Raw genomic sequence first — 27457 nt, forward strand, 5'->3', positions numbered from 1 at the left:
GTGTATCTGTTTAGGGTCTAAAGTACTTGTAGTGACACACGGGGAGGGACACTGTTTTGCCTCACTTCTGTCACCTCATTACAGTCCCCAGCTGCCAAACTGGGGGAGTTATAGCAGACTGAGAAAGAAATGCTTCCCTGGTATACAAGCTAAGCTTGAACAAGTATAAGTAATGCAAGTATAAGTAATTAGTAGTCCATTGTAAATTAAAAAACCCACCAGCCTATAAACTTTTAAAGTATAAGTAATTAGTAATCCATTGTAAATTAAAAAACCCACCAGCCTACATAAATTGTATACATAAAGTAAGTTAAAGTTTTTATGTAAACCTATTGGTATAGAAGACTACTTAATTTTTGAAGTAATATTTAACCTTACTAAAACTAGTGAATAGAGAGGTGAGATTTGAGATCATCAGATTTCTAAATATAAGTGTTCACAAAGTGACCAGAGTCGTACCTGTGTTAACTAGTATAACTTCAAGTCACTCATAGATTCATATCATCTGTCATACTCAGCACTGAAATTTGGATTCCTAGTTGGGGCCTTGGAGCAGGAGTGTATTTATTCAATGTGAGATGGTAGTGAAAAGTAGATCAAGCTAAGCATGAACTTTTTTCACTCTCATTTATCTGATTTTTTTTTTTCTCATTGGTTTTCTTTTTTAAATAAATGTAAAACTTCTTAAAAAGTAATCAAAAATTGATTTCCATTAAGAGATAGAACATTGCAGATTTAATTACAAAGACTTCAGGGATGAAAGGCCATGTGTGTATGCTTTGTTTTTGAAAGCTTTGTCCTACAGTATTCAGGTGAAGTATTTATTTGAACTGCTAGTCTGGATTTAAGAGAAATTTCTATCATCAAGGCAAGAACAGAAAAAGCTAACATTTTTAGTTTCCTTTTTTTTGGGCAAGAGAGTAAGCTTATTTAAATTTTGTTTAATGATGGTCTCATTTCAAGTGGAAGAACTGATATGTATGGATTAGATTCTGACAGACCAAATACTCAATTGCAGTATAGTGTTTTGTACGTGAGAGCGATTAGCTTCCTGTGCATGTAGAGTTTGTCAACTTCATGATGGTTTTGGCTTCTCTCTGTCTCAACCAGTTCATTATCCTTTGTGTCTGAATCATTTGTGCTATTAAGACAAGGAGGAATTTAAATACTCTCAACAGGAAAGAGGCTGTTGTAGAACAAACATAGCTTTAATTAATTATCTAAACACCTTTGTATTTCTAAATTTACTTTATATGTTCACTTGATGTCTGTCTAATTATATGTAATTCTCCACAGATATATTCTACTAATGAGTCTTCAGGATCGAAACGAAAAGCTTTTCTATAAAGTGCTGACTTCTGACATTGAAAAGTTCATGCCTATTGTTTATACTCCCACTGTGGGACTGGCTTGCCAACAATATGGTTTAGCATTTCGGAGGCCAAGGTATGTAAGTTTATACTTCAAACAAAAGTAATTATATCTTATTTTCCTCTTGGCAGATTTCTGCAGGGGTTTTCTAACATAGCTGAATGTAAGCCAAAACTGCAATAATTGAGATAATTCGAACTACACTTTTGGTCTACATTAAAGAATAATTTGTATTGCATTAAGAGTGCAAATGGTTGTTTTAGCTGTATTAAAACATGGGTATGTTTTTAATCTCATTAACTGAGTTTTTTGGAATCCTGGCTGCATGTTACAAGACAAGAGAAGAATGGATCCTTACTCTTAGATTTGTCTTAGCAACCTGAAGAGCATAAGCTTTTACCTGTATAAATAGTTACATTATAGGTATTTTATACATACATATATAAAAATAGGGTGTATACAAACCAAGGATGCATTATATATGTACCTACAGACATCTTAAAAATAATCAATAATAATCAAAGCGCCTGTCTCACTGCTTAATAATGTTGTTTCGTAGGCTGGTTACTGGAGTGCTTTTATTCTGTATACAGTATCTGTATTTATAGAGTGATGAGGAAGTGGTCTGAAAGAAGGGTAGATGCTTCTGTTTCACTCTGCCCCTTGAACATCAGCCCACACAGTTTGAGATTTATGGTGGTTACTGTTTGAGAACCTTGTGTATACTAGTGCCTTCAAGTGCAAACTGGAACAACACTTTGGCGCCTTCTGCAGAATTTTCTGGCAAAGGAAGAGATAAATGAGCTGTATGTTGCATAGCTCTGTTAACAGAAACAGGTTTTTTACAGTCAAGGCATTGATCGAAAATAAGAAGCTTGCAAGATTAAAGGGAACAAATGACTGCTCAAAAATTATTCAGCAGGAGGTATTTGAGGGAGAAGACTTATGGCTTCAAGGTTCTGTTGTTGTTAATGTAAAAATCATTTTGGCCTTGTGACTGACAGAATGAGTCAGGACCATCTGGCCAACTGCAGAAAACAAGAATTCCCACTTCTGTACACATTAAAAAGTTCAAAAAGACCTCAGGAATGCTTACTTAAACCTGTTTAATGATCTGTGGCTTTTAGGTGCCTCCTCTATCAAGAGAAGTCGTTTCTTTTTTCCCCTCAGTATTTACCACCATGGTGATTTTATTTGCCTTCCAAGAAGTGCTAAATGTGCCTGGAAATTAAGTCTTTGCCTAAGCTGGTCTCATTGCCCCTCGTTTTGATTTCCATTGCTGTATAGGATGTTGCACAAGATGCACCTCTGCTCATGCATGTACTCTTCACTTTCTCCCCAGACATGTGGAGCATCTGTGGTATAAAATTAGAGTAAAAACTTAAATTAGTTCAGTTGAGTGTTAGTCTGCAACTCGTGAGACACAGCTTGCAGCAGCAATTGAAGCAACCCACCAGCCCCCTTTAGAGATTTTCAGACTCCTGTACTCCATTCTTCAGCCTGATCCTAAGCACATTCAAGACATGGGGAATAAACTAATTTGGGAGGTAGGGACAGGGAGAGGAAACATTTCAACTTTTTGCCTTTTTTTTTTTTTGGTGGAATTTTTATCTGCAGAGGACTTAGAAAGATGCCCTAAATCTTTCTCCTCTAGATATTAAGACTAAAATCCTAGTTCACGTCACTCTGTCACTAATAAATTTATGGATCTGTCAACTTGAAACATGTCACACTTTAGACATGCAGTTAGCACAGATATGCTGGGAAACAAGAACCTCTTCTCAGTTCTCCACTTTGCAACTAAGCCACTCTTTAGCCTCTCCTGCAATGAGAATTGAGTAGACTTAAATTATGGATTTTTTTAATCATTAATGTATGTCGTCACAAGCTTACATTTTATTTTCCTTTTAGTTTTAAATACGATATAAAAAGCTTTCAAAAGCAAGGCATAAGAACAGTAATACATGTGTTGTGCAGGCTTTGGAACAGCAAGCTGAACTTTGTCAACTCAGCAAATGAAGCTAAATTTTCTCAACTCAACAAATAACTGCAATATAAAACTACCACGTTGCACTAACTAAATATAAAATATATATATATAAATCACGTTGCACTAACTGTCTATATTTGCTGTGAATTTTCTTCTTTTCCTCTTTAAAATGATTGTTATTTTGGCACATGGATAGTGAACTTCCATTCTGATGATATATTTAGCTCTTCTGAAGAGTGACGGTGATGATGCAAGTGTTAAAATCCACCAATTTAATGAATAAGAGCATTATTCTGAAAATAAACAGTATGGATCTGACAGCAGATCTATAACATGCACCCACCTACACCACTTAGTTGCAGAAATATCATCTAGATGACCAGTCTCTCTGGTCTTCCTCACAACCATTGAGGAGAATGAGGGAAGAAACAGGCTCCTCCAGGAGGTAGGTCGGAGAAGGAATTTGGACCTGTACAGATAAAAGCTTTAAAGGCTTATGCTGGGAATGTGATGGAATTGTGGCTTTACTGCAGTGATCACGCTATAAGTAAGAGCATTATCTCAGAATCTCTACTAGGTCACTTTTTGGTGCAGAGTTTCTATCCATCATTTAAAAATAAATTCCTGAAGTAAAAAATTCTTCAGTTGCACAAAGCGTGTACATACCTATGACAACTTTTGCAGACTTCCCAAGAAACAATCTATTTCTATAAATGAATTTCTAAAATATAACAGTTCTTTCAGTTGCTTTATTCATCCAAAAAGAATAAATATGGGAAAGTTCAATGGAAATTTCTTCTAAGAAACCAAAATCAACTTTTTACATCATATAGAGAACATCCAGGAGTTTAAGGTTCTTGTGTAAACTTAGCATTCAGAGAGAGGAGGAAAAATTGCCAAGTATTGCTATGCTGAAGACTTTGGATGTTGTTAAAATGTTAGGTGACTGTTTATGTATTTCCATTCCTAGAAGGAAAAGTCATTTCAAACAGAATGTGAGCAAAGCAAGCCCTAGTAACTCTTGCAGCCACACAGGCATGGCAAAGTTCCTCTGAAATAACTTCCCGATGCAGTCACACGCTGTCAAGCTGAATAGGAACCACTTTTAAAGCAGCTATTTTGAAACTGATGCTGCATATTGAAGATACAGATGCAGTCTCTTAAAAGGCAAAATATGTCAGCCTTAAACTTTGAAGTGATTTTTCTTTTTTTTTTAATGTATAGAAGCAAAGTGTTCTCACAGAAGTTTTCTTCTGTAATAATTCTTTCAACTCTGTATTTCTTGTTTTCCTTCCTCACAAATGACTAGACATAACATATCTAGAGGTCTCTTATTCTCCCCAAGTCTAAGCAAGATTACATTTTGAATTGACTTTAAGTAAGTATTTTTAAAATGTGTTTGGTTTAGCTCTCTCAATATTTTTAGATAGCACTTGGAATGTTATTAACAGTCTTTAGTATCAACTTTTCAGAAAGCAGTTTATCATGCTAAATACTCAGTTTGCAAGTGCCTATATAATACCAGATTGCCTCCTCACTGGAGTGCATGTCTGACTCAGCACATACAAATTTGGGATCAGTTCCTTTCCTCATACTCCTCAAAGGGAATGTATTTATTTACATTTATTGTATGTGTTTACATTTACAATGGTTCAGATATACTGTATTGAATGCAAGTGCTGCAAGTGTGAGCTCTTTTTTTGTTGACAAAGTAATGTTTACATATTGAGATTCCCAGCTGCAAGATAGCATCACTTTTTTATGAAGAAAATGAATTAAATAATAGGGAAGTATTTATTTCCTGTGACAGAAGATGTTAGATGTTAATGGCAGAGATTGCAGTCTGGCAGCGCAAGGATGATCCTGCAGTACATGTCATAATTTTTTTTTGTGAGGCTTTCATTGGAGTCTGGATTTTTATTTTTCTTAATTCCATTGGGTGCTTTTGACGTTCAGGTCTCTTCAGAAACTAGATTTGGCTTACAGGAGGCCAAAAACTTGTCAAGTACTCCTGTATCACATGAGCAAGTTCGATTCCTGGTGCTTCTTTGTGACTGTCTGTCTCGCCCTTAGATACGTGATATTTTCTTGATTGAGTCCAGAAGGTCAGGATTCATTTGACCTAACTTCTTCACCGGTATAACTGCCCCCTTAGATTTTATCAGCATATTTAGATGTTTTTTCCCAGACAAAACATATATATGTTTTTTTAGAGACTCGATTAATCTGATTGTTACTGTGGGTAATTATCTTAGTATCTTCATTTAGTTAAAACTGATTATTGTGTAACGTAAAATTATATTAGAAGATATAACAAAGCAAGAGTTTCAGAATTATTTTTCCTAGTATTTTTCCACTGAAAACTATGCTGAATTTTCATCTGGAAAAACAGAAAGTGTGAGGGTTTCTTAAGTGATCTCTTGTAAGGGCTTGATCATTAGGGCAGTCTCTGAAGTCAAAATGTGTTGCAATAAAGGTGTAAAATACAGCAAAATGCTTCTTTGGAAACAGCCTGTGGGAGTTCCATTCTTCAACAGGCACTGGTGTGGCTTGCGTGTAGTAACAGCATGGCTCAGGTGGCAAGTTACTCTGTAAAACCACGACAGAGAATTAGCAGAGCTGTAGCATTTCTTCTCATTTTAGACAATCTTATTGATTTCAAAAGCCTGGCAATGATGGCAGTTGCAGAGCCTCACCAAGGACTTTTGAAATACATGTTGGTTTGTCATTTTCACTTTTGTCTCTTGTGAAGATGACAACGTTGTGAAGTTGACAACCATGATATCTCATGACACCCAGTAATTCTACTCTTTGGCGTGATTCTGGTCTGCTCTGTTACCTTCATCAGAGTAAAACGTAGCTTAGCGTGCTGTTGTTTCCTCGGCTTGGAAGTAAGGCTAATGGATTCTCCTAGCATAGCATTTGCCCTGCTCTGAAAAGTTGGAAAAGGAAAATTGGCACACTGCGAGAGTGTTAAATTCCTCTCTTCTCCTAGACTGTCTTCTAGAAACATACTATGCTGGATTGTGCCCAAGGTGTATTCAACTTAGTCTGCAGCCAGTAATGCTGCAGGGGAAGGTGTGAGACTCTTGCATAGAAGATGTCATTTGGACTCAGTTTGGTCTTAGAGTGCTCTGTAAATGTTAAGCCAATTTTTCATTCTAAGAAACAAATGAAAAAAAATTATATCTTGATTTTGAAAACATTAAGATATTATGTAGGTTATATCTAGTCTCTCTTGAACTGAGTTAAATTCGTAGCTTTTGGTAATATTTTGGCAATAAGTTTCGCCATTTAGTCATAGTGTGAATTTTTCTCTTTTTATTAAACTTGCACCTTAGAATAAAATAGTGAATAATTAGCCTATGCTAAACTGAGAGTATGTAGTCCTGACCTAGCGTTATGAAATACAATTTTCTCCATAGTGTGCTATTTTTCGTATGTACTTGGTGTTTGCATGTAGGCAATACCTACGGCAATAGTGGAAGATATTTGCAGTATATTTGTAGAACACTTGCAGAAGTCACGCTTTACGCTATGCTTTCATTTAGTCTTGTCTGGGTTGGAGCTTTACCTGTTGTTAGCCTCTTACCCTTACGGGCTGCACAGGTGATTTATTATGCAGGTAATCTTCTAGGAGATTTTCATCATGGACATAAAAGAAACTTTGTCCTAAAATACATCAAAAGCATAGAATTTCTGGCTTTCAGACCTAAGGTTGTACCTCTTGATGGTGCATTGCTCTGTTTTTTCTGGAGGGAGTACATCTGGGCTGTGAGCAGGAGGAAATGAGGCCATCCCTACTCCAAACATGACTCTCTCAAAATGTTTGGCAGCAGTCAATGTTTGGTCATTTTCTTTCCATTAGCACAGTCTTCTGAGGAAGACAGCTATTCAGCGTTGGAGCCCTTCTACAAAGCCATCCTTGGTGGTTTCTGTGCAAGAGTGCCAAAATTATCATACTGGCCATACCTGTCTCTGTTTACTTGTCCACTTCCTTCACACCATTCTGGGTATTTTTGGGAGATCCTTGTCATCATTTGGTTGATACTGTTATTTTTCACACTTTTCCACCATTTCTCGTGTGAGATTAGAACAGAAAGTTCTCCCTCTTCCACAAATTTGGAGATTTATTTATTTGTAAATTTATCAAATTTGTCTTTTCAAGGACATCTGCAGTCTAAACCAATGGGAACTTACACTTCTATGGGTTTTGGCATATGATGATTATCTTCCTCACTATGCATCCTACTAAGAGTCCTCTGAAACAAAGTATTTTCTTAGTAATGCTTTTCACCGCATAGGAAGGACAGTTAGTGTGACGGTTATTAATGCACTGCTTATTAGACCCTTCTCATTTTGTTTGGTAAAACACTTATTTTGTGGATCTACATGCAGAAGACTGGACAGAAAGCACATGATCCCGAGTTAAATGTCTTTACTCTGACTAATCTTTTCTCTCTAGTGCCAATACCACATAAAAAGATAGCATATATCCTTTTCAACAAATGAACTATAAACATACCAAAGTCTTTTTAAAATAGTGATATTCTTTTGGAAAGTTCTAGTTTCATATTAATAATTAGGACTTGTACTAATATATAGCCATATTACTCTTCAATGTCTTCCTTTTTACCTGAATTTTTAGACAGATTTTGACTTTATGCTAGTCCACAGTACTACCTTCTGATTACAAGCTTCCAGATTTCCTGAAGTAGTACATTCTTTAATGAAATGTACTTTAAGGGCAGAGATTTTATTTAGTTCTCACACCTCAACTTGGCCAAAGACTTGTGAGCAACACTGCAGTATCAGGTAATACAGTATGGAGATGTCTACTCATTGGCTCTATTCAAGCAGTATTTATCTACCAATTTCTTCCTGTGATGAAACAACCCCTGTCAGCATGCTAGATTTATAAAGCCCCCTGTAAATATCGTTTGGTCTTGAAGCAGACCTTTTAAGAGTCACTCGCTTCAATAAGAGAGCCCTAACTTTCCTTAGTTCAACATGGTTTTGAGGACAGACTATCAAACTCTTGACAAATATGGCAGTCTGACATCTCATGTGGGTTTTCGATGTTGTTCCTCAGGACTGTATGATTTGTTATACTTAGAATTGCCTCTTTTTTTTGTCCCTTCTTAGGAACCCTTCTTTGTAGACTGCTTCAGGAGGAAATAGAAAAGTAGTTGGATGTTAAGTAATAATTAATCATTAGACCATTTCTTTTGTTATAAGTGTTTTTATAGTTACAACTGTTCAATAGTTATTATTTTAGCTATAGAAAGGTATGCCAAAAGCAGACTTGTAGATTTAAGGGGTCTCAATGTCTTTTTCAAAAATACAAATTCAGTTCTAGTGCTGCTGGTTTGTTTAGTCCACAAGGAAGACTGAGGAATGATTCCTGTCCTGTAAGATCCTTACATCCAAGTCCAGATAAAGTAGTCTGTCAAAAATGTTTCTGTTCTCTTGCAATAGTCCTATCTCTTGAAATCATCAAAGACTCTTTCATAGAGTTATCCTTCATTGTTGGCCATTTGAGACTGCAAGGCATACCACTGTCTCCTTTTGAACCAGTTATCCAGAAAAACAGCTTGTCCCTTAGTCAAACTCACCAAGCCCATTTATACAGAAGTTCTAAGTTCACATCATCAGACCCGAACAGCCAGAGGTCTTACCCAATTCAGTGTTTGGAGTTAATACAAACAGTAGTTCCCCAGCAGCCAGCATCTGTCTTCCTGAGGAGCAGTTCTGTTATCTGAATCTCACAGTATCGGAAGAATCCCACCCTTGGATATAATAAGGATCTAGTGTGCAAGATGGCAACATATACTTTGTAATTTCATATTCCTGACTTTCACAGAGATGCTCCCAAGTGTGCTTTTGAACTGCCCAGCTTCTGGGCTGCCCACTCTTTGTACAGAGGTAGCTCTTCCAACTTGCATAAACAGATATCTTCTTTGGTGGAAGATCCCACACAATGCCTGCAAAAGGATACTACTTCATCTTTAGTACTTGTGCAGTATGACAGATGTAGTTGCCTCTCTTCTGGGTTGGAGGGCTTTGGACAGCCCTGAAGTTGTGGCCTGCGGGTGAACATAGTTTACATGTCAGTGAACTGGAATTCTGCACTGTCCCAGCACTCATTTCGAACAACACAGACAAGTGACAGCTTGTGGCACACAAACAAAGATGATGATCCAAGATTTTTTCAGGTGTCTGATCAGCCTTTGGAACAGGAACCTGGATTGTCAGATCCTCTTATCCAGAGAGCGTGAATCCCTTTGTGGAGGATCCTAGTAATGTCAGATCCTCAAAGACAGTGCTCAAAGTAAAGTGTGACACAGCACTAATACTGGTGGCTCCAACATAAAGCAGGTGATCATTTTGGTTTTAAGGCCTGAATCCCTTGTCTTGGAGATTTAAACTTTTTTGCCATTAATGATCTTCAGTGTATTGATACCTGTGTCTCAAACTCCTCCTCATCAGGAGTGGCTTTCAGAGAAAGAACAGATCCATTTTAATCTGTATGAGCATACTTAGTAATAATAAAGATGTTTCTACCGTCATTCTGAGTTGCCCCATATTTTGCTCCAGGACTCTGGCCACCACATACCTGCCTAGACACATAATGCTAGTTTTCTCCTAGGCTTCTCTCTAGAGCAATGCAACTGATTTGCTGCAGAAGGTGAGGTAAATCTTTCAGTGTAGCCAAATACAGCCAGAAACTGTAAAGTTAAAAACTAATCTACCTATGGAGAAAAAATGGTCGAAAAGAGGTTAGGAAAGGACGAGGAGCTACAAGTTGTTTTTTGGAGGCTGTTGTGCGCACCGTCAGTGTAAGTAAGGCATGCTTAGCTTTTTAGACTGACAATAAAAGGTCCTTTTAGAAGACTTATATTGTCTTGTGGTGTGCTGAGACATCCAAGGGACTCTCTTTTATCAAAGAAGGGGGATAACAATTGCACAGATGCTATGATGCAGTTAAAATGAAATCACTTTCTATCAGTAAGGGTTGCTCATTGCACAAATGAAGTCAGCTGATGGTTCTCAACTAAGGCAGCAGCTGTGACTTCTTTGCTGAGTGTTGCTATACTAGACACCAGTACTAACGGCTATTTAACTTTTATGTTGAACTTGCTGTTACTGAGGAGTTACAGAGTTGTTTGTGTTTTGGATGGCAGTCTCTCAGTTTTCTGAAAAGTGGCTTTTCCAAAACCTTCATAGAGGAGGTAGCCCTCCCCCAGGGCAAAACTGCAAGGGCTGCTGGTAGGGTGCATTTATACAGGGAGAAGCACTTAAAGGAAAAAGCTACTTTTCTGTAGGTGTTAGCTGCTCTTGAAGATGTGAAGTGTGTACACTCACAGGCTATCCTCGTGCCCTTCTGTGCTGCTTATACTCACAATTCATTCCTTAAGAAATACTAAGAAAAAGATGTGTGCCTCTTTCTCCCTGGAGCTATGCAGTGGAAGGGAAAGGGCTTACTTGTCAATAGGATAAAAAAGAAATGGTATTACTGCATGTGTTTACAAATAGGTATGACCAGCAGTAGGGATGTATGTGTAGGCAACATGAGCGTGTTGCAGTGAACTATTACAGGTGACTGATAAACATTTAGTGTGGGTTTTTTTATTTACTGAGATCATCTTAGTGACAGAGGAATCCTGCTGTCTACCTCCATGCAGAAAGTTTTTTCCAAGTCCCCAGTAATTCCCATTGCTATCTCCTGATGTTGCAAAATGAGGTACCACTAGTATTTCAGATGAGACACCAGTGACTTAGAAACAGTACAATGCTTTATTAGCTCATTCTGTATATATCCCAGCCCATGTTCAGAGGATGCTTTCATTTAGGGGCGTACTTACCCTGGAATTTCTCCAACTCTCGTTTTCTGTACATTTGTTGCACGTCCTTCAGCACCACCCAAATCCCCTGCTTGCACGTTCAGCAGCTTCTCTGTTCAAAATACTCTTGTTACTCAGCAGTCCAACATTGTCTCATTGTTGCATTTTCAGTACAAGATATAGTAGCTTTTAGAAAAAAAAATCACTTCTTCCTGTGACTGTATGTGGTGAAGTCCAAGAGAGGAAGGAAAACCCCCAGCGAAATCATTCTAACTTCACGGTAGCTTGGATATTCTATCATCATTTTCTGTCTCTGACTAGAAGCTTTCTAAATAAATAAGTTAAATAGTCAGGTATTAAAATGGAAAATTTAAAGTGAAGAGAAAGCATAAAAGTTTTCAGCCTTCAGAGTGTAACAATGGGGTGATTATGTGTTTTAATCTTGGGTTTCTCTATATTTATGGCTTTAGTCTGGGAGATTTTTACACACTGCTTTTGAGACAGCCATATGCCTCTGCTGATATGAGGCTTCTGGAGAAGACAAGAGACGAAAGTTTTGGGATAGAAATGAATGCTTTTATTTCTTGCATTTCATCTTTTTTAGCAAAGTTTTATAGCTTTATACAACTGTTTTCTTATGTGTGCTATTCAGTAAAGAGAGTCAGCAGTGCGAATTATAATAAACTTAAACATAGAAAGAGGAGGTCATAATAACTTTAATAAATCTACTGTAGAGTGGCATTAATGTAGTGTAATTTGCTGTTGGGTGGAGAAAGGTCAATGATACATCTGTCATCCTGACCACGGCACTGTGAATTAAGTGGTGATATTTCAAGTCAATTCTGCTTTGTATAAGGACTTTCTTCTGCCAATGAGTATTAAATGATTAAACCACATGGAGGAAAACCAGTATTTTTTAGAAAACCTGTAGGTGCACAAGAGACTGCTGAGAGCATAGATCAGATAGATAAAACAGTAAAAATGCGTATAAACTAAATAAAGCAAGTAATTCTTGTAAGAAAAACCAGGACTTCTAGCCAGAGGCAGACATTGATGTGGAAGGCATGAATCAATTGGCAGAAATAAGGGATGGACTCCAAGGAACCATTTACTGAGAAACATAAAAAAAGGAAAGCAAGCTTCAGTTTGTGCTGAATGAGAACCTATGCCTTTGGCAGAAAGACGGTCAAAAGCCAGTTCTCATTTTTGCCTGTTTATTCACAAAGCAACTACATTTAACTTGAATTTCTGTTTAGTCTTAAGGAAAAAGGGAATGTAGGAGTCCTCACAGCTTTATTTTAGCATACTCTAGAATAAAGAAATTAACTACTGGTTTGGACTTTTTGGTGGAGGAGTGTTCCATCTAAGGGAACAGTTTACTGTTGCTAAAATGAAGCTCTAATGTAGCTTACAGAGACACAGCAGCACATTTCCATTTACAAGTTCACCATATTATCGCAGCTTTCTTGTATCAGAGGGTATTATTTTATCTGTTTTAACTTTTCTCCTGGAGTTCTTCAGATTTATCTAAGCATATACAAATGTACAGGTATTCTGCACTGTATGGCAGGTTGTACATGCTGCCTGTTTTGGGCAACAGTGTGTCTTTTGGGAGGTTTCCGTAACCATCCAGAACGAGCTCCTGAAACATGACATGTAGATGTTTGCTTCTGAAAATGAAAACACAGATCACAGTTTGCTTTCTGTTCCATTGATTAATGGTTTATTCACAAGTAACCAGAAAAAGAGCATGAGGGATTTGTGATTCTCAAGTAAACAGCATATCTAAAAAGATTTCAGTTCTGCCCTATTTCCATTTGCTGTAAGCAATATACCTATTTCTATTTTCAGTTTGCCAGTTTGCACAGAATGTAAAAACACTCCAGTGCATGCACTGAAATGAGATTCTTCTTGAGGATGGTTGCAACCTCAGTCATTTGATGAGTGGTTGGTACATTGCATTCAAGCTTTACAAATGTCATCTTTGAAAGGTGACTGAAAGTATGGCCTATAGCCTTCCAATGACAATGTCCTCAGAAAAGCTTGTGCCTCTTTCTGGCATTGGTCTTGAGCCTTTGAGTCCCTTGATGGGTAGGAAGCTCACAAATAAGGTTTCAGAAACACTTCTACTGTGGCTGCTAGATGATGCTTTTTGAATACCTCCATCACCCCATAAGACTGCTTCTATGACTCCTTGCTATGTCTGTTCCCTATCTGTGCTTTTTTTTCATGTAGATACTTAGCAAAGCCTAGCCATAACGTTAGCTGTTCATGTTAGCTGATATCATTGCATGCTGTATTTTTCCCTAAAATGTTGATACTGACTATGAAATTAAAAACTTTACATGGGGTCATGACTGAATTTTTATAAAAAGGAAGAAAAGTACAAGACCATTTGCCTGTAATGGATGAGGTTGATCTTTACAACAGTGGGCCAGATACATTCCAGATGTTTAATGCTTAAAATGTTACCTTGGGGTTTCATCTAGTATAACTTTTTTCTCAAATTTTGATATAAAGGCTTCTAGTAATTTTTAATTGAGTCAGAAAATCACTAGTTTATTCGGAAATATATTTAATTCCCTATAATTACATACACATTATACAGACAATATAAATATACATTTCCTGGGTTTTGCTGGTAAAATTTTAATACTCACTTTTTCCATAAGTGAATTTCAGAGAACTGGTATGTTGGAATTTATAAACAATAATCTTACCTTTAAATGTGAGGGGAAAAAATTGCTAACCTGAGAATTCGGTTCTGTGATAACATTTACTTATTAGTGAAGAAACTTTGTGTCACTGTAAAGTACTAACCTGAAATTCTCTATTTGCTGTTAAAGCTTCTTGTATTTCCCAGTGGCCATCAAAGACTAACTTGTTGGTCACGAGGGCGGAACAACAGAATAAATCATCGTGTATACGTGAAAAGTTTTTGTAGTTAGTGAGCATGTAACAAATGCCGTTTAAATGTCATTTTAAGTGGTGAATACCTTTGGTTTGGGACCAGAAGAGTGCCCTGGTGTGCCAGGGCTTGCACTCTTGGAGTGTGGGAAGCTGAACAAAATAACATCTGAGGGGAACTCTTTTCTTTCCTCAAAATCCCATTTTGGAGTACTTTATAGTTTTTCCGGTTATTCAGCAGTCGTTCAAATCCAGGAAGGCTGAGGATGAGGAAGGTCGCAACCCCAAAACAGGACAGGGGCAGAATGGGAGGCAGATGCATAACGGGCTTTGCTGGGATCTCCCCACTGCCTTCCTGGCACCTGATCCTGCAATCAGTGCTGCACTTAGGCAGTTTGGTCAGTGTCAATAGACTCCTCTGTGTAAAATAGCGCTTGATTTCAGACAAGTGGTTTTGGAACACCGGTGCAGGTACCCTTTGTGCCTCCTGCTGCAGCTCTCTCTGTGGAGTTACCTTTCCTGCAGGTCTCTCTGTGCTGCACTTGCCCTTACCCTGTATCATGGTGAGTTGAGGCACATGTAAGCCAGCCATATTAATCACTCCAACAAATAACTTGCAGGAATGCTTGCTTGCTTGCTCAACAGGAGCCAACAATGTGCACTCTCAGCCCAGAAAGCCAACCATATCCTGGGCTACATCAAGAGAAGCGTGGCCAGCAGGTCGAGGGGGTTGATTCTGCCACTCTGCTCTCTGAGATCCCACCTGCAGTACTGTGTTCAGCTCTGAGACCCCAACATAAGAAGGACATAGAGCTGTTGGAGCAAGTTCAGAGGAGGGCCATGAAGATGATCCAAGGGCTGGAGCACCTCTCCCATGAACACAGGCTGAGAAAGTTGGGGCTGTTCAGTGTGAAGAAGACACCAGGGAGACCTTCTAGCAGTCTTCCAGTGCCTAAAGGGGGCCTACGAGAAAGCTGGAGAGGGGATTTTTACAAGGGCATGTAGTGATAGGACAAGGGCTAATGGCTTTAAACTGAAAGAGGGGAGATTTCGACTGGATCTATGGAGGAAATTCTTGTATCTGAGAGTGGTGGGACACTGGAATAGCTTTCCCAGAGCAGTTGTGGCTGCCCCATCCCTGGAAGTGTTCAAGGCCAGATTGAATGAGGCTTTGAGCAACCTGATGTAGTGGAAGGTGTCCCTGCTGCTGGCAGGGGAGTTGGAACTAGACAATCTTTAAGGTCACTTCCTACCCAAACCATTCTATGATCCTGTGGTTCTATGAATATTAAAACCAGTGTGGATGTATGAGAATCCAGAATGGATTATTTTGCATTAGTAAGACTTTATGCTTCTCCCTTAAATGGTGCTCTGAGAGATCACTGATTCACTGTGAGATCCCGAGGAAGGCGCTGTATGCTCTAGCAGGCAATAAACTCAAGCCCAACATTTGTTTCTGTTTGAATAAGAAGTCTGTAACTGAGTCAAATGTTAAAATTAAAATTTAAACAGAAGATTATTTTAATATAATTTCTGTGAATGACAGGAGAAATAACTATGAAATAACTGAGACTGGATAATTGCTTGCTTTTCAACTCCAATTACATTATTTTTAATCTCTTCTACTATTTTAGTAGTTGTAGGGCACAATACTTATGCTATACCTACATGCAATTCTATTCAAAGTAAAAGTTTCTAAGGAAGAAAATGTCCATTTTGTAAAGGTTTAAAAATGGCTCCAATAACTTACTTGCTGTCTCTTTGTTACTTCTCTCTCTTGAAGTAACGCTTGTGAGATTAAAGTTTGTTTGGTTTTGTCCTAAGATTAAATAGTTTCAGTTTATCTTAAAATGTACAGGTGATAAATTGAGATCTGTAGTTTTCCAGAGTGTTGTGCCCACCTTTATGTGCTAAAATACAGAAGAGTTATTTGCAGTCACTATCTGCTGATACAGTTTCCACTGAAAGCAGGAATAGGTTCCTGTGTATGTTTAGAGTGGAGCACCATTCAGAAAGGACTTGATTTTAGGGTCAGCAAACTGCACTAGAACAGCTATTTTCATTTTACTGCTAACACTCCATACTAAAAAGTAGGGAAAATTCATGATCCTTACCAAATTTTTACCTCAGGGGAAGCCGAGGCAAAATGACTACTCTAGCTGACCCTGCTCGGGAAGGGGCTTGGGCTGGGTGGTCTCCAGCCATCCCAGGCAGCCTGGATGATGCCGTGGTCAGTGGGCCCTTAGAATGCAGGTCTTGAAGATGTCAGCAAATGCCGTACACCTACAGCTCAAGCCTGGGTGAAACATCTGTGGTCTATGCCGGCACGCTCGCCGACAGTCTTGTATGACAAGTTTAACCCGGACGCTTTTGCATCAGCCTTCGAACTTGTTACCTCTTAGCCCTGCAGCTCCTTGTGTTAAGAACTGCTCTGTCACTGCGACGTAAATTGAGTGGTTTCCTTGGTTCCTCTGCAGCAGATAAGGTCAGCTCTACAGATGGAAGATAGTGTCTCTTTTCAGAAGTGACTTCTTCATTAAAGTGGAAGTTGAGTAGGATATGCCGTAAGAAGAAGCCTTTTTAATAAGTCTTCACTTTTGTCCTTGTTAATGGTTATCGAGAGCAAATGATGGTGATTTAAAGGTCAGTGAAAACTGGCTTAAAGGACACTATTGTCTAAACACTGGAAATTTTCCATGTTCCAATGAGCCAGGGCAGCACAAGTTGTTGAAGTCAGTAGAAGGACAGTGATCTCACTTGTTTGAGTGCTTTACAGTTTAAATAACATTTAAAAGGTTTTTTTAAAAAACATCGTTAGCATTGCAAGATTCCTAGTAGATACATGGTTGATGTTGTTTGTTGATGGTTCTTTACACAGTTAATATTAGCATAAAATAATACAAACATGGTATCTATTGAAGCTGAACAGTGGGTTATTTTTTGTCTTAAAAATTAATGAGTCTGGCTCTGGTAAACTGTTCTCTCATTCACAATCTTCAAATAGTTCTATTTGTGTCTGTTAGAGTGTAAGTAATTAAGTTATTTATTGAGCAACTGTCAGAAGAGTTTAAGTAGCTTCTGGAGCAAACCAGCTCTGGCTCTTAAAATACAGTATATCTCAAAGTCTGCCTTTTCCTTTTCAAACACACACATCCCATTGAATTGCTGTTATGTGGTTAAGCAACAATACATGAAAGCCGGTTGTCTAGATGAATGATACTTTAGGAATATAGTTAAATCAACAAATTCGTGTTTCAAGAAGTGATTATAGAGAAGATATGATTTGATCTGCTCTGTTGCTATGTGAAGAGGATACATCATTACAGTCTGAATGTTTAGATCACGAAATGCTGTGCTGTTTGCTTTTGTAATTAAAGGAGGTGAGGCACTTGAAGCTACCATCCCACTAACGAAGTGGAATAATTATCATCCAATTATTTATGGATGATAAATGGAGGGAAGATCCCGAAATGAGACTAAACTGAGCGCTCAGGTTGGATTGCAGTCTTAGCAAGTTTTTACTTCCATCCTTTCAGGAAGGACTTGAATCAGGAGGTGTTAATGACTCAGAATACAAAGCTAGAAAGGACGTAGTATCTGGGAAGGGGGAGGAAAGAACAGGTAGTTATTAGTGAGGAGGTAGGATAACTAGCATTGCTGTGAGCAGATCAGGTCCAAAGGGTGAATTTTCCTTTTTGAACCGTAATTGACTATTTTCACTGCATATCAATTACTTATTGAAAAACCAGAATTCACTTTCGATGAGAAGAGACTTAAACGTGTACCCGTACTGCTTGCCCTAGGCAGCTCCAGGGCAGGTGAGCTGGTTGGTAAGAGCACGCTAATAAGCCACTGGAATGACTGAAGAAATAGCTAGAAAAATCAGTTTAGGCTTCTGTGCAAAAGAAGAAGGCCCTGAGCAACCTGATCTAGTTGGAGATATCCCTGTTCCTTGCAGGGGGGTTGGACTAGATGACCTTTGAAGGTCCCTTCCAGCCCTAACCATTCTATGATTCTATGATCCCATTGAATTGCTGTTATGTGGTTAAGCAACAATACATGAAAGCCGGTTGTCTAGATGAATGATACTTTAGGAATATAGTTAAATCAACAAATTCGTGTTTCAAGAAGTGATTATAGAGAAGATATGATTTGATCTGCTCTGTTGCTATGTGAAGAGGATACATCATTACAGTCTGAATGTTTAGATCACGAAATGCTGTGCTGTTTGCTTTTGTAATTAAAGGAGGTGAGGCACTTTCTAAAAAAGTGTTATCTAGATATACAATAATGAATGTTTTATATAATTGATGCAAAAAGTGTGCAGTGACTAAGTCCATGTAGTGTTGCTTTTACTATGAAGTATTCTTAATTTTCATCTGAAATGATGTGAGGTGCACGTTATGGTTTCCAAAATGAAGTAGAGACTTTCAGATCATTAGCAAAGTGACAGGCTACAATTGCTTTATGTACCACGTAAAATTAGTTTTAAAGTTTTGCTGTGTAAGGCTTGTAAAGTTTTACTCAGATTATTTTAACAATGTAATATTTTTTGTGTTGAATGAGAGCGATTGAGGAATTACTTCTTTGGGTTGCTTTTTATTGTACAAAGGTCTTCTTTGCCCAGTTCTGGAGCCTGAATTTACCCGATTGGCATTCTGACAAAGTGAAAGCAGGATGTTTAAGCGAAAAATGTTCCTTTTGTAAGAACCTTTATGCACTCAAAGTAGCAGTGTAGAGATTACACGCTTTGGTAGTAAGAATCAGGCACTTGGAAGGCTAAGGGGTCCAGACTTGTTGGAGAAAAGTAATAGGACAGAAGCCCATGTGCAGGTTTTTTATCTTTTCACTTTTCATTTGCAGTCATTTGCATTTGCAATTCATTTTCATAGAATCATAGAATGGTTAGGGCTAGAAGGGACCTCAAAGATCATCCAGTTCCAACCCCCCTGCCATGGGCAGAGACACCCTCCACTACACCAGGTTGCTCAACGCCTCATGCAACCTGGCCTTGAACACTTCCAGGGATGGGGCAGCCACAACTTCTCTGGGCAATCTGTTCCAGTGCCTCACCACCCTCTGAGTGAAAAATTTCTTCCTTATATCCAATCTAAATCTACCCTTTTTGGGTTTAAAGCCATTTCCTCTTGTTTAATCACTACATGCTCTTGTAAAAAGTCCCTCTCCAGCTTTCCTGCAGTCTGTGCTGCTATAGGCACCTTTTTTAACTCTCACCTCTTCAGCTGTGTTACCATTTATAAAATATACACTGTATGCAAACTGTGGAGCCTGGTTCAGATGCAGAAGGGTAGATGGGGCAATGTCTGTGTGACCTGTTCCCTGCCCAGAGACGGATCAGGGATGTTATGTCTCACTGTGTTGCAAGTTATTGAATAGCAGCCCCTGGTTCTCCACTTCCCTAATCCCCTGTGGTGGAAGAGGGAATGTGCTGAGACCTGAAGTCTGGTCTCTGGGCAGCTGTGGCTGTATTTGAAAATGCACTCAGTCCAACTGGATTGTGACATTTTGCCAACTAAGATTGCTGGAAGGAAAACACAGGGTGTGGGCAAAGGGAGTCCATCTAGAAGTTCCTGCAGCCCGTGGGGTTGTTTGAACAGCTCTTCTGACTGTAGTGCTACCTGGATGAGGCTCTTTGAAGCATACAGTGTCCATCATCAAAGAGACAAGACAGAGTCATGGACTCTAGTCGAAGCTCTTGGGCAGGCCTGAGCAGAGTGTGGATACTGTATTTACTTTTGTTCTTGGATGTGCAGCACCTGGAGCACTGCAGCCTGTTGAGGCTTGCACCAGAAAAATTATAATCTTAAGTAGCTACCTACCCTAGTTGTCTTCTTTTTTTTTTTTTTAATTACTATCATCATCATTATTGTTTGTTTTTAAATAATGTTTTAACATCTATACTGAAAGATCCCACAGCACCTGAATCTTTATGTCACTAGAGTTTATGTGCCTTTTACTCCTCCAAACCCTATTCTTTCTTTTCTGAAACCTTATTCCCCTGAGGTCGTATTTTCAAATGCCAGGGATACAGCTTCTGTCTTTCAGGTTAGTTTCATCACCTCTCTGCTCTTAAGGCTAATTCACATTGTAGACTGTACTGTTCTGTAAATGCCCTGAACTTAACTTGTCTCTGCTATGCAGATGTTAACTGTAGTAACTGTTAATGCACTACACTTACAAACAGGGATTGATAAACAGCTTTGATGGACTTGGGCACATGAGAGAGTGCTACACAGGCTGCTGACACTGTGTAAATACTGCCAGGAAACAGCATTTTCAGAAGGGAGTCTGGAAATAAGACTAAATGCTAATTTGCTCCAGTAGCTGAAGATTGACTGTTCAGACCCCTCGACATCAGCATTTCCTGTTTACAGTGGTTATGAACACTGTATTTTGAGTCACTGTAAAAATTTATAATGAGGCTTCCATTATTCTTTTCAGTATAGCTAACTGGAGTTGGCAGATGTTAGCATCTGTCTTCCAGAATACTTGAAGTCACTTTATTCTAAAATACAAGTATTTTTAATCAGTCAATTAGGAAATTATATACCAAGCATGAAATAAGAACATAATATTTATAAAATTTTATGTCTTTTCTGGGTTGATACCTTATTCTTCATTGTCTTTCTTATGCTGCTGATACTTAGCTGTTTTATGAACTACATCTTACTCATGTACAGCTCCAGGCTTTCAGAGATGTTAACAGTACATACTGTCCTCTTAATGCTCCCGTCCTTTTTGATGTTGGCTTTTGATTTAATCTTTGTTTTGAGTCTTACAAACTTTTCTGTTTAAATACAGTTTGAGTATGCAACATTTAGAAAATGTAAAGCCCACGTTTCTTTAATACTGTTGAATTCAGGATGAAGGCCAGTAGCAGCTGCATTTTCAGCATGAACTGTTTTATTTATCCAAAGAAATACCTGTGCATTGTAGAATAATGAAATTCACCCCTGTAGAGAGGGAAAGGTAAAAAAATAAATAAATCTGTGAACAGCTGCATTTCTTGAATCAGCCCATCAATTGTATTTATTAGGCCTCAGAGGTCTTGGAACGAATGTTGTTACGCAAGGGAACCTGGTAAGGTAAAATCTGATTAAAAGTTTGAGTACATTTTATATGATGATGGGAGACCATATTGAACAGTTGCAATGGAAAATATATTATTATTTCTTGGTGAAAAAAGAGCAGAATGTTCTTTGAGGGGATATAGGTACTCCTACTTTCTAGTACAATGTTTGTATTGTACTACTTTTTATAATCTCAACAAAAATAGGAAGGAATTTCAACATGGAGTAGGGAGGTAGTTTACCTCTTTCTTGCAAAGTGCAGGAGTTTGGGAAAGTCAGGCTCAGAAATAAACTGAGGCTGGTCCCTGAGATTTTTTGTTATTGTTATTAAGCCTGTTGATTTAGGCTGCCTAGGGAAGTGAAGTCACCTCTACTGTAATTCTATGCACAGTTCATAGTTCAAATAATAGTTTTGAACATGTAGGGTTGTGAGAAAAGTTTGAACTTTTTTTCATTAAAAAATTTTTGGCATTTTCTGAGACATGTTAGATTGCCTCCTGTTATTATAAAAAGAGGAAAGAAAGGATTATTCTGTTAGTATGACACATTTTTTCTGAACGGTTCTTTAATAGAAAATAGACAAATACATTGCTGGTGGAACGTTACCTCCTTGAAGCATAATAAACAAATACTCTATTTAATTCTGTTTACTTTGTTCTCATAGATCAGAGTTCTAATAAAACAGAGCCAAATTACGCCATGTAGAATGACCTCCACATAACTGGTAAAATCTGCTACAGAGTAGTGAGCTCAGTGACCCAGAACAGATCTACCCTTTGTTGAGCGGATCCCGATGTCCTAGCGTGGGTTCCCCCCTCGTTCTTCAGGGCTCTGGTCTCAGTGGCGTTGTGACAAGAAGAAAGGAGAGATAGCTACTTCTTTGCATAATTATTCCTCGGCTGTAGTTTCACATATCATCTGGCTCTCTGAAGTGGGCATAAGTAGAAGTGATCCCTTTGGCTAGACTGGTATAAATCAGTGCTGAATGGAAGGGTAACTGGGGCCAGAGTGACTGAAGATGAGTCCTTCTGCATACGCGCTCAGGCAACATCCACACAGATCTGCATTGTGCCAGGTTCAAAATGGACACATTAATTTAAGAATAATCTACTGCTACGAGCTTCAAGGTAGTTTTAAGTCGCAGTTTTGCTGATTGCCTTTTTTAAAGCCTCAGCAGGTCTCAATTTGTTGCCTTGCAAGGAAAGCCAGTATGCGTAACCGAGATGTTGGTTCAAAGAGAAAGGACCATACTGAGTTGTAAAACCTACACTTTCTTTTACAGTGAGCTTGCCAACCCGGGCTGCTCTGAAAGTGTGTACAGGACAACTTAAAGCTACTTCCCTGTGAGATGCTTTTCTTGTTAGATATATGAATATGTACATGCTGAAAAACAAGCAGCATATTTTTGTCTTTTTTTTTTTTTTTTACAAAACCTTATCTTTAAGCATTTTTTTTCCTGTATCTTGCTTCTTTCCCCATGTGCTGAGATGTGCTACTCTTCCATCTGCTGTAGCAGCCCTCTCCTGAAGTGCTGTGTCAGGCGCATGCACACCATGTCACACGGGCTGTCTCTTGCTCTGAGTGCAGTAGAGCGGGGTGTGCGTCGCTGACATGGCAGTACTTATTATTGTTAACATTATACTTAAATGGATAATTCTGTCTTTTTTTCTGGACTGAAATACATATATAATTTAATCCAATCTAAACTGTGTGGCTTGCTTGATTCTTCTCGTGGCTGTGCAATGACAGCCAAAAAATAACTATAATGTCTGCTAGATAGCCAAATAGTTGGCTACCTTGTCAGCTTGTGTCACCCTATCCCACTTGTAATCACCTTGTGCAGTTGATGGTTTTTCTGGACATAGCATGGCCTGATGGAAAAGAAAAAATACATAGTGCTGCCTTTTGGTGGTTGCCTGCAGGTAGGATTGCCAGTGAGTTCAGTCCTAGTCGTGTAGGTTGAAGATTCTTGCGGCTGACACTGCTGCAAGCTGGTGTTCCTCTTAAAACCTGGTGTAGCTTCTTGTGGAGGACACCTTAAAGGAGAAAAGTGCTTTAACTAAAGAAATGGAAGATGCGAGAAACAGATCCAGATAAAAGAACAAAAGATTTTCGTCTCTTATTCTGTGCCCTTAAATCCAGGGGTATCTTCTCAGCCAGGACAATGTGTCCAGAAATATTTTGCTAATCTGCAGAAAGAATGGAGGGAAGGGGAGAAGGAGGGGAGTGAAATGCTTTTGACATGACTCTGTTTACACTTTAGGCCCCATTTTCCATTGTTGTTTGAATGTGATCCTGCTTGGACAGATTTCTGAAATACGCTCTCAATACTTATTCAAAGGTCCTTACAAATGTTCTAACAAAATTCCTTCTGGAGCAGCCACCCTGCCTTTATTTTCCTCTGCCAGGGAATTTATTCCATGGAGACCTCTCTCCTTAGCTTGCAAGGAAGAGGTCATTTAACCACAGTGGGCTGGGCTCCCAGTCTTTAGAAAATCAATACAAAATCTTGCTTCATTTAACACAAATCTATTAGGTTGGTGTAAATTGGAGGGTGGGGAGAAGGAGAAGGGTGATGCCTCTAGATAGCTTTCCTTCTGCGCTCTTCATTTTCTTTTGTACTTGACTATCTCTGAGGCTAGCAATTTTGGTTAGCTATATTTTATGATTTAACAGTTTACATGGTGTTTTATAAAATGTCTCACTGTACAGTACATCAGAAAGGAAGCATCCGCATTTATTTTGCTTTGCTGCTTTACAGCATTTCACTTAGGGCCATCTTTTTTCGGGTAGCTGGCTCACAAATAGAAATGCTCGTAGGCTGTAAATGCCACAACTTCTGAAAAGTGTTGTAAATATTAACCCTCTTGTTGCTTCCACTGAGGTGGAGGAATTCATCTGCTGACAGGCATTACTTACTAAGAAAGAACCAATAGATGTAATCGTCCAGCCGGGTGTGTTTGTTCTGAGCGTGGGGAATAGAAGCAGAAGGGGAATGCCAGGATCGTAGAATTCCCAGTTCTAGGAGGAAATACATAAAATGAAATTTAAGCAGTTAAAAATATCTAATCAGAAATGGCTGATTGTTATTTTCCTTTATACAGTGCATATATTTTTTTCTTTTAGAAAGTGGCAGTTTTTATTTAATTAGGTACTTGAGGTTGTAGTTTCTGTTTCTGAATCATTAGCTTTAAGATTAAGAAATACTTTGGTTAATTGCAACGTGTCTTGCATTGTCTTTTGTCCAAAATAATAAACAATTTCAGTTGTATATTTTTGAAATCAGAGGGGAGGAAGACACTTAAATATGAAATTAAATATAAAACTATATGTCACATGATAGTTTATATATAAATATGTATATAGTCTAATATGTGTGAAATACATAAACATATGAAATTAAATATAATTTCTAGACTTATTTTGATATCTTGACTAATATACTTTTTAACACTGAGGGAAATTTTTTGTTTTACTCGGAATACTTGCAGTCATATTTAACAAGCATTTCCCCGAGTTACTTGTTTTATTTAGACCCATATGGTCATGTACTCACTTCTGTGAATATGGAGATACTGTAGTAGACTTAGATTTAAATTATTTTTGAATATTCTTCTCTAATTTTTACTTTATAAGTTTTATAACAGGTGGGTGAAATGCTTTAGAGTAATTCCAGAAGACAACTCCTTATACTTACTAGTGCAAAATTTAATTACAAGGAAGCATCTTTGGGATGTACTTCTTCACTGATTTTTTCTTCATGGTGTTTGAGAGACTGACTTTAGTGGGAGAATTTTTTTCCACTATCTCACATGAGAAAAGTAGATAAGAAATGGAATTAAATTAAGTCTGAGTGGACTTTGACATATAGCTGCATGTCAAGTAAAATAAATGAAGAATAAAATGCTGAAGAGTAGGATAAGATACTATATTGATCTTGCTTCCATATTAAATAAAAAATGAAATGCGAATTACACGTTTCTGTCATTTTGTTTTATACTCTTCTGTATTGATGGAACTAAAAGCCAATTTACAAATAGTCTTCAAAGTAAAAATTTGTTATGCTTAGCAGTGTGAGATGTGCTGCACTCTTTCAAATCAAAGAGATTTCCATATAGAGAATTTCTTTTCCCACTTTCGTAGGCGCCAAAAGGGCAATCTAATTAAATAGGCAGACTGTTTTCTAAACACATAACTGAATGCTCTTTAATTACTTGATGTAATGATAATATATGGCTTATTTCAGGTTTTGTTGATAGATTAAAACTTTGCCCTATTCTTGTCTGTAAATGTTAGGACTGCTGGGTCACTAGTGATCATTGTCATACAATCAACAAGTTTTGTGGTCTAGGACAATTAACAAACACATCTGAAGAGATTAAGTGCTCAGTGAGCTTTAAAATCAAACTTAGCAAGTGACTCTTACAGGTTCTCATTGCTCAGTGAAGCTTTACTGAGTTACACGTTCTCTGACTGCTACTGAACGTGGACATTTAATTTACTTTTTCATACAAAATTGAGCACTTATTGAACTGAGTCTATATATGTTGGAAAAACATTTGCATAGAGTTTATTTATTATTTAATTGATTTATATTGAAGTTTTTAATTACCTGTTTATGTGAAAAATATTTTTTTTATTTGCAGAGGTCTTTTTATTACTATCCATGACCGGGGACACATCGCTACACTGCTTAAATCCTGGCCAGAGCACACCATCAAGGTAAGTTCAGTTTTAGTTTCATGACAAAGCTGACGGTTTGCCGTCAAGGTGACTTTGTTAAGCTGTTTATAAGCTTTTTATTGATTAGATTTCAGTGATTTCTTAACTAATTTTTTAAATAGAAATAATACTGTTACAGTCAAAGTTTGAGGCTTTTAAACCCTTACTTGTTTAGCTATAGGTATCCTTTACTGATCCATTGGTGAATTACACTGACTATTATGCATCAAAAAAATCCTGAATGTTTTTTTCTGAGTTTCAGGGAATCACAGAGTGGTTGAGGTAGGAAGGCACCTCTGGAGATCATCCTCCTGCTCGTGCAGGGTTGACCAGGGCAGGTTACTCAGGACCGTGTCCAGTTGGGTTTTGAGTACGTCCAAGGATGGAGACTCCACAAGATCTCTTGACAACCTATTCTAGTGTTTGGGTTAATAGTTCTCCACATATAGTACTTGATGAGTGCTTTCAAAAAAATTTTAAATTTCTAACTAAAATGGCTTGTCACAGAATATGACAAGGAAATTATTGTGTTATCCGCTGCTTGTCATACTGAGCACTTCTGTCCTTTACGATGAAAAATCTTCCTTTTTAGTGCGGACAGTTTTATGGGGTTTATTGAGTTATTGGATTTCTATCAGTGAAAACACATACTTTCTCATTGTGTTTGTATGATGGAGTGTGTTATTTGCTGAAGAGAAGAAGAAATATATCTTTGAAGGGTAAGAACCAGGTGACTGTAGACAGCACTGTCAAAGGCCAGCAGGAGCGTCTGGCTCTGGTTCTGCTGAAAACAGCCATGACAAAACCCAGGAATCCAGGGTTCTTTTTTTGTGGATAACTTCCTTTCCGTTCCTATTCTGTTTTCGTACTGTTGACAGAAAAAAGTAAGAGGGAACAGTGCCAGTTCCCTTGTAATGTAATACTAAATACCTCTCTTGTGTATTCTTAAAAGTTTTATATGAAAGTCCCATTTACAGTGAAGCAAGAGTCTAAAATAGTGTAACAAAATCATAGTGAAATGCAATAAAACAATTCTGGGCCTTTGTTGTACTATTGATTTGTTTGTACCTGTTACAATTTTAACATGAAAATTAGAAAATTTTGTAATCTTTGTAAGAAGCTAATGACATATTTAGTACATAGAAGCAAAGAAGTGAGTTTTTCAGTGCTTTTATTTCTTTCTTCAGGCTATTGTGGTGACAGATGGAGAACGTATTCTTGGTCTTGGAGACCTTGGCTGTTATGGAATGGGCATCCCAGTTGGTAAACTGGCACTTTATACGGCATGCGGAGGAGTAAAACCTTACGAGTGTCTACCAGTGATGTTGGATGTGGGAACAGATAATGAGGTAAATCCTTTCCTGAGGTATGGTGAGTATTAGCTGTTTGAAGGGAACTACACAGAAGTTGAATTGTGAAAGGTTGTTTTTCTTTGTTATGATACCGGCTTTGATTATTTGCAAACTAAAAAGTCCTACGGAAGAAGTCTCATCCTAATACAGAGTGTAGATATACTCATCCTATTACACAGT

The 27457-nt window shown here is 38.0% G+C and overlaps 1 protein-coding gene across 1 annotated transcript in view; it reads left to right on the forward strand.

Moving 5' to 3' along the window:
• Nucleotides 1-27457, forward strand: part of ME1 (malic enzyme 1) — a 195780-nt gene that overhangs the window by 59763 nt on the left and 108560 nt on the right. The window contains exons 3-5 of the mRNA XM_086608248.1: nucleotides 1297-1446; nucleotides 25850-25925; nucleotides 27113-27274. Coding sequence (XP_086464374.1) covers nucleotides 1297-1446; nucleotides 25850-25925; nucleotides 27113-27274 — 388 coding nt within the window. The remainder of the gene's footprint in view (nucleotides 1-1296; nucleotides 1447-25849; nucleotides 25926-27112; nucleotides 27275-27457) is intronic.

The sequence above is a fragment of the Tauraco erythrolophus genome, chromosome 2, assembly GCF_009769465.1.
Source record: "Tauraco erythrolophus isolate bTauEry1 chromosome 2, bTauEry1.pri, whole genome shotgun sequence".
Taxonomy (NCBI): Eukaryota; Metazoa; Chordata; class Aves; order Musophagiformes; family Musophagidae; genus Tauraco; species Tauraco erythrolophus.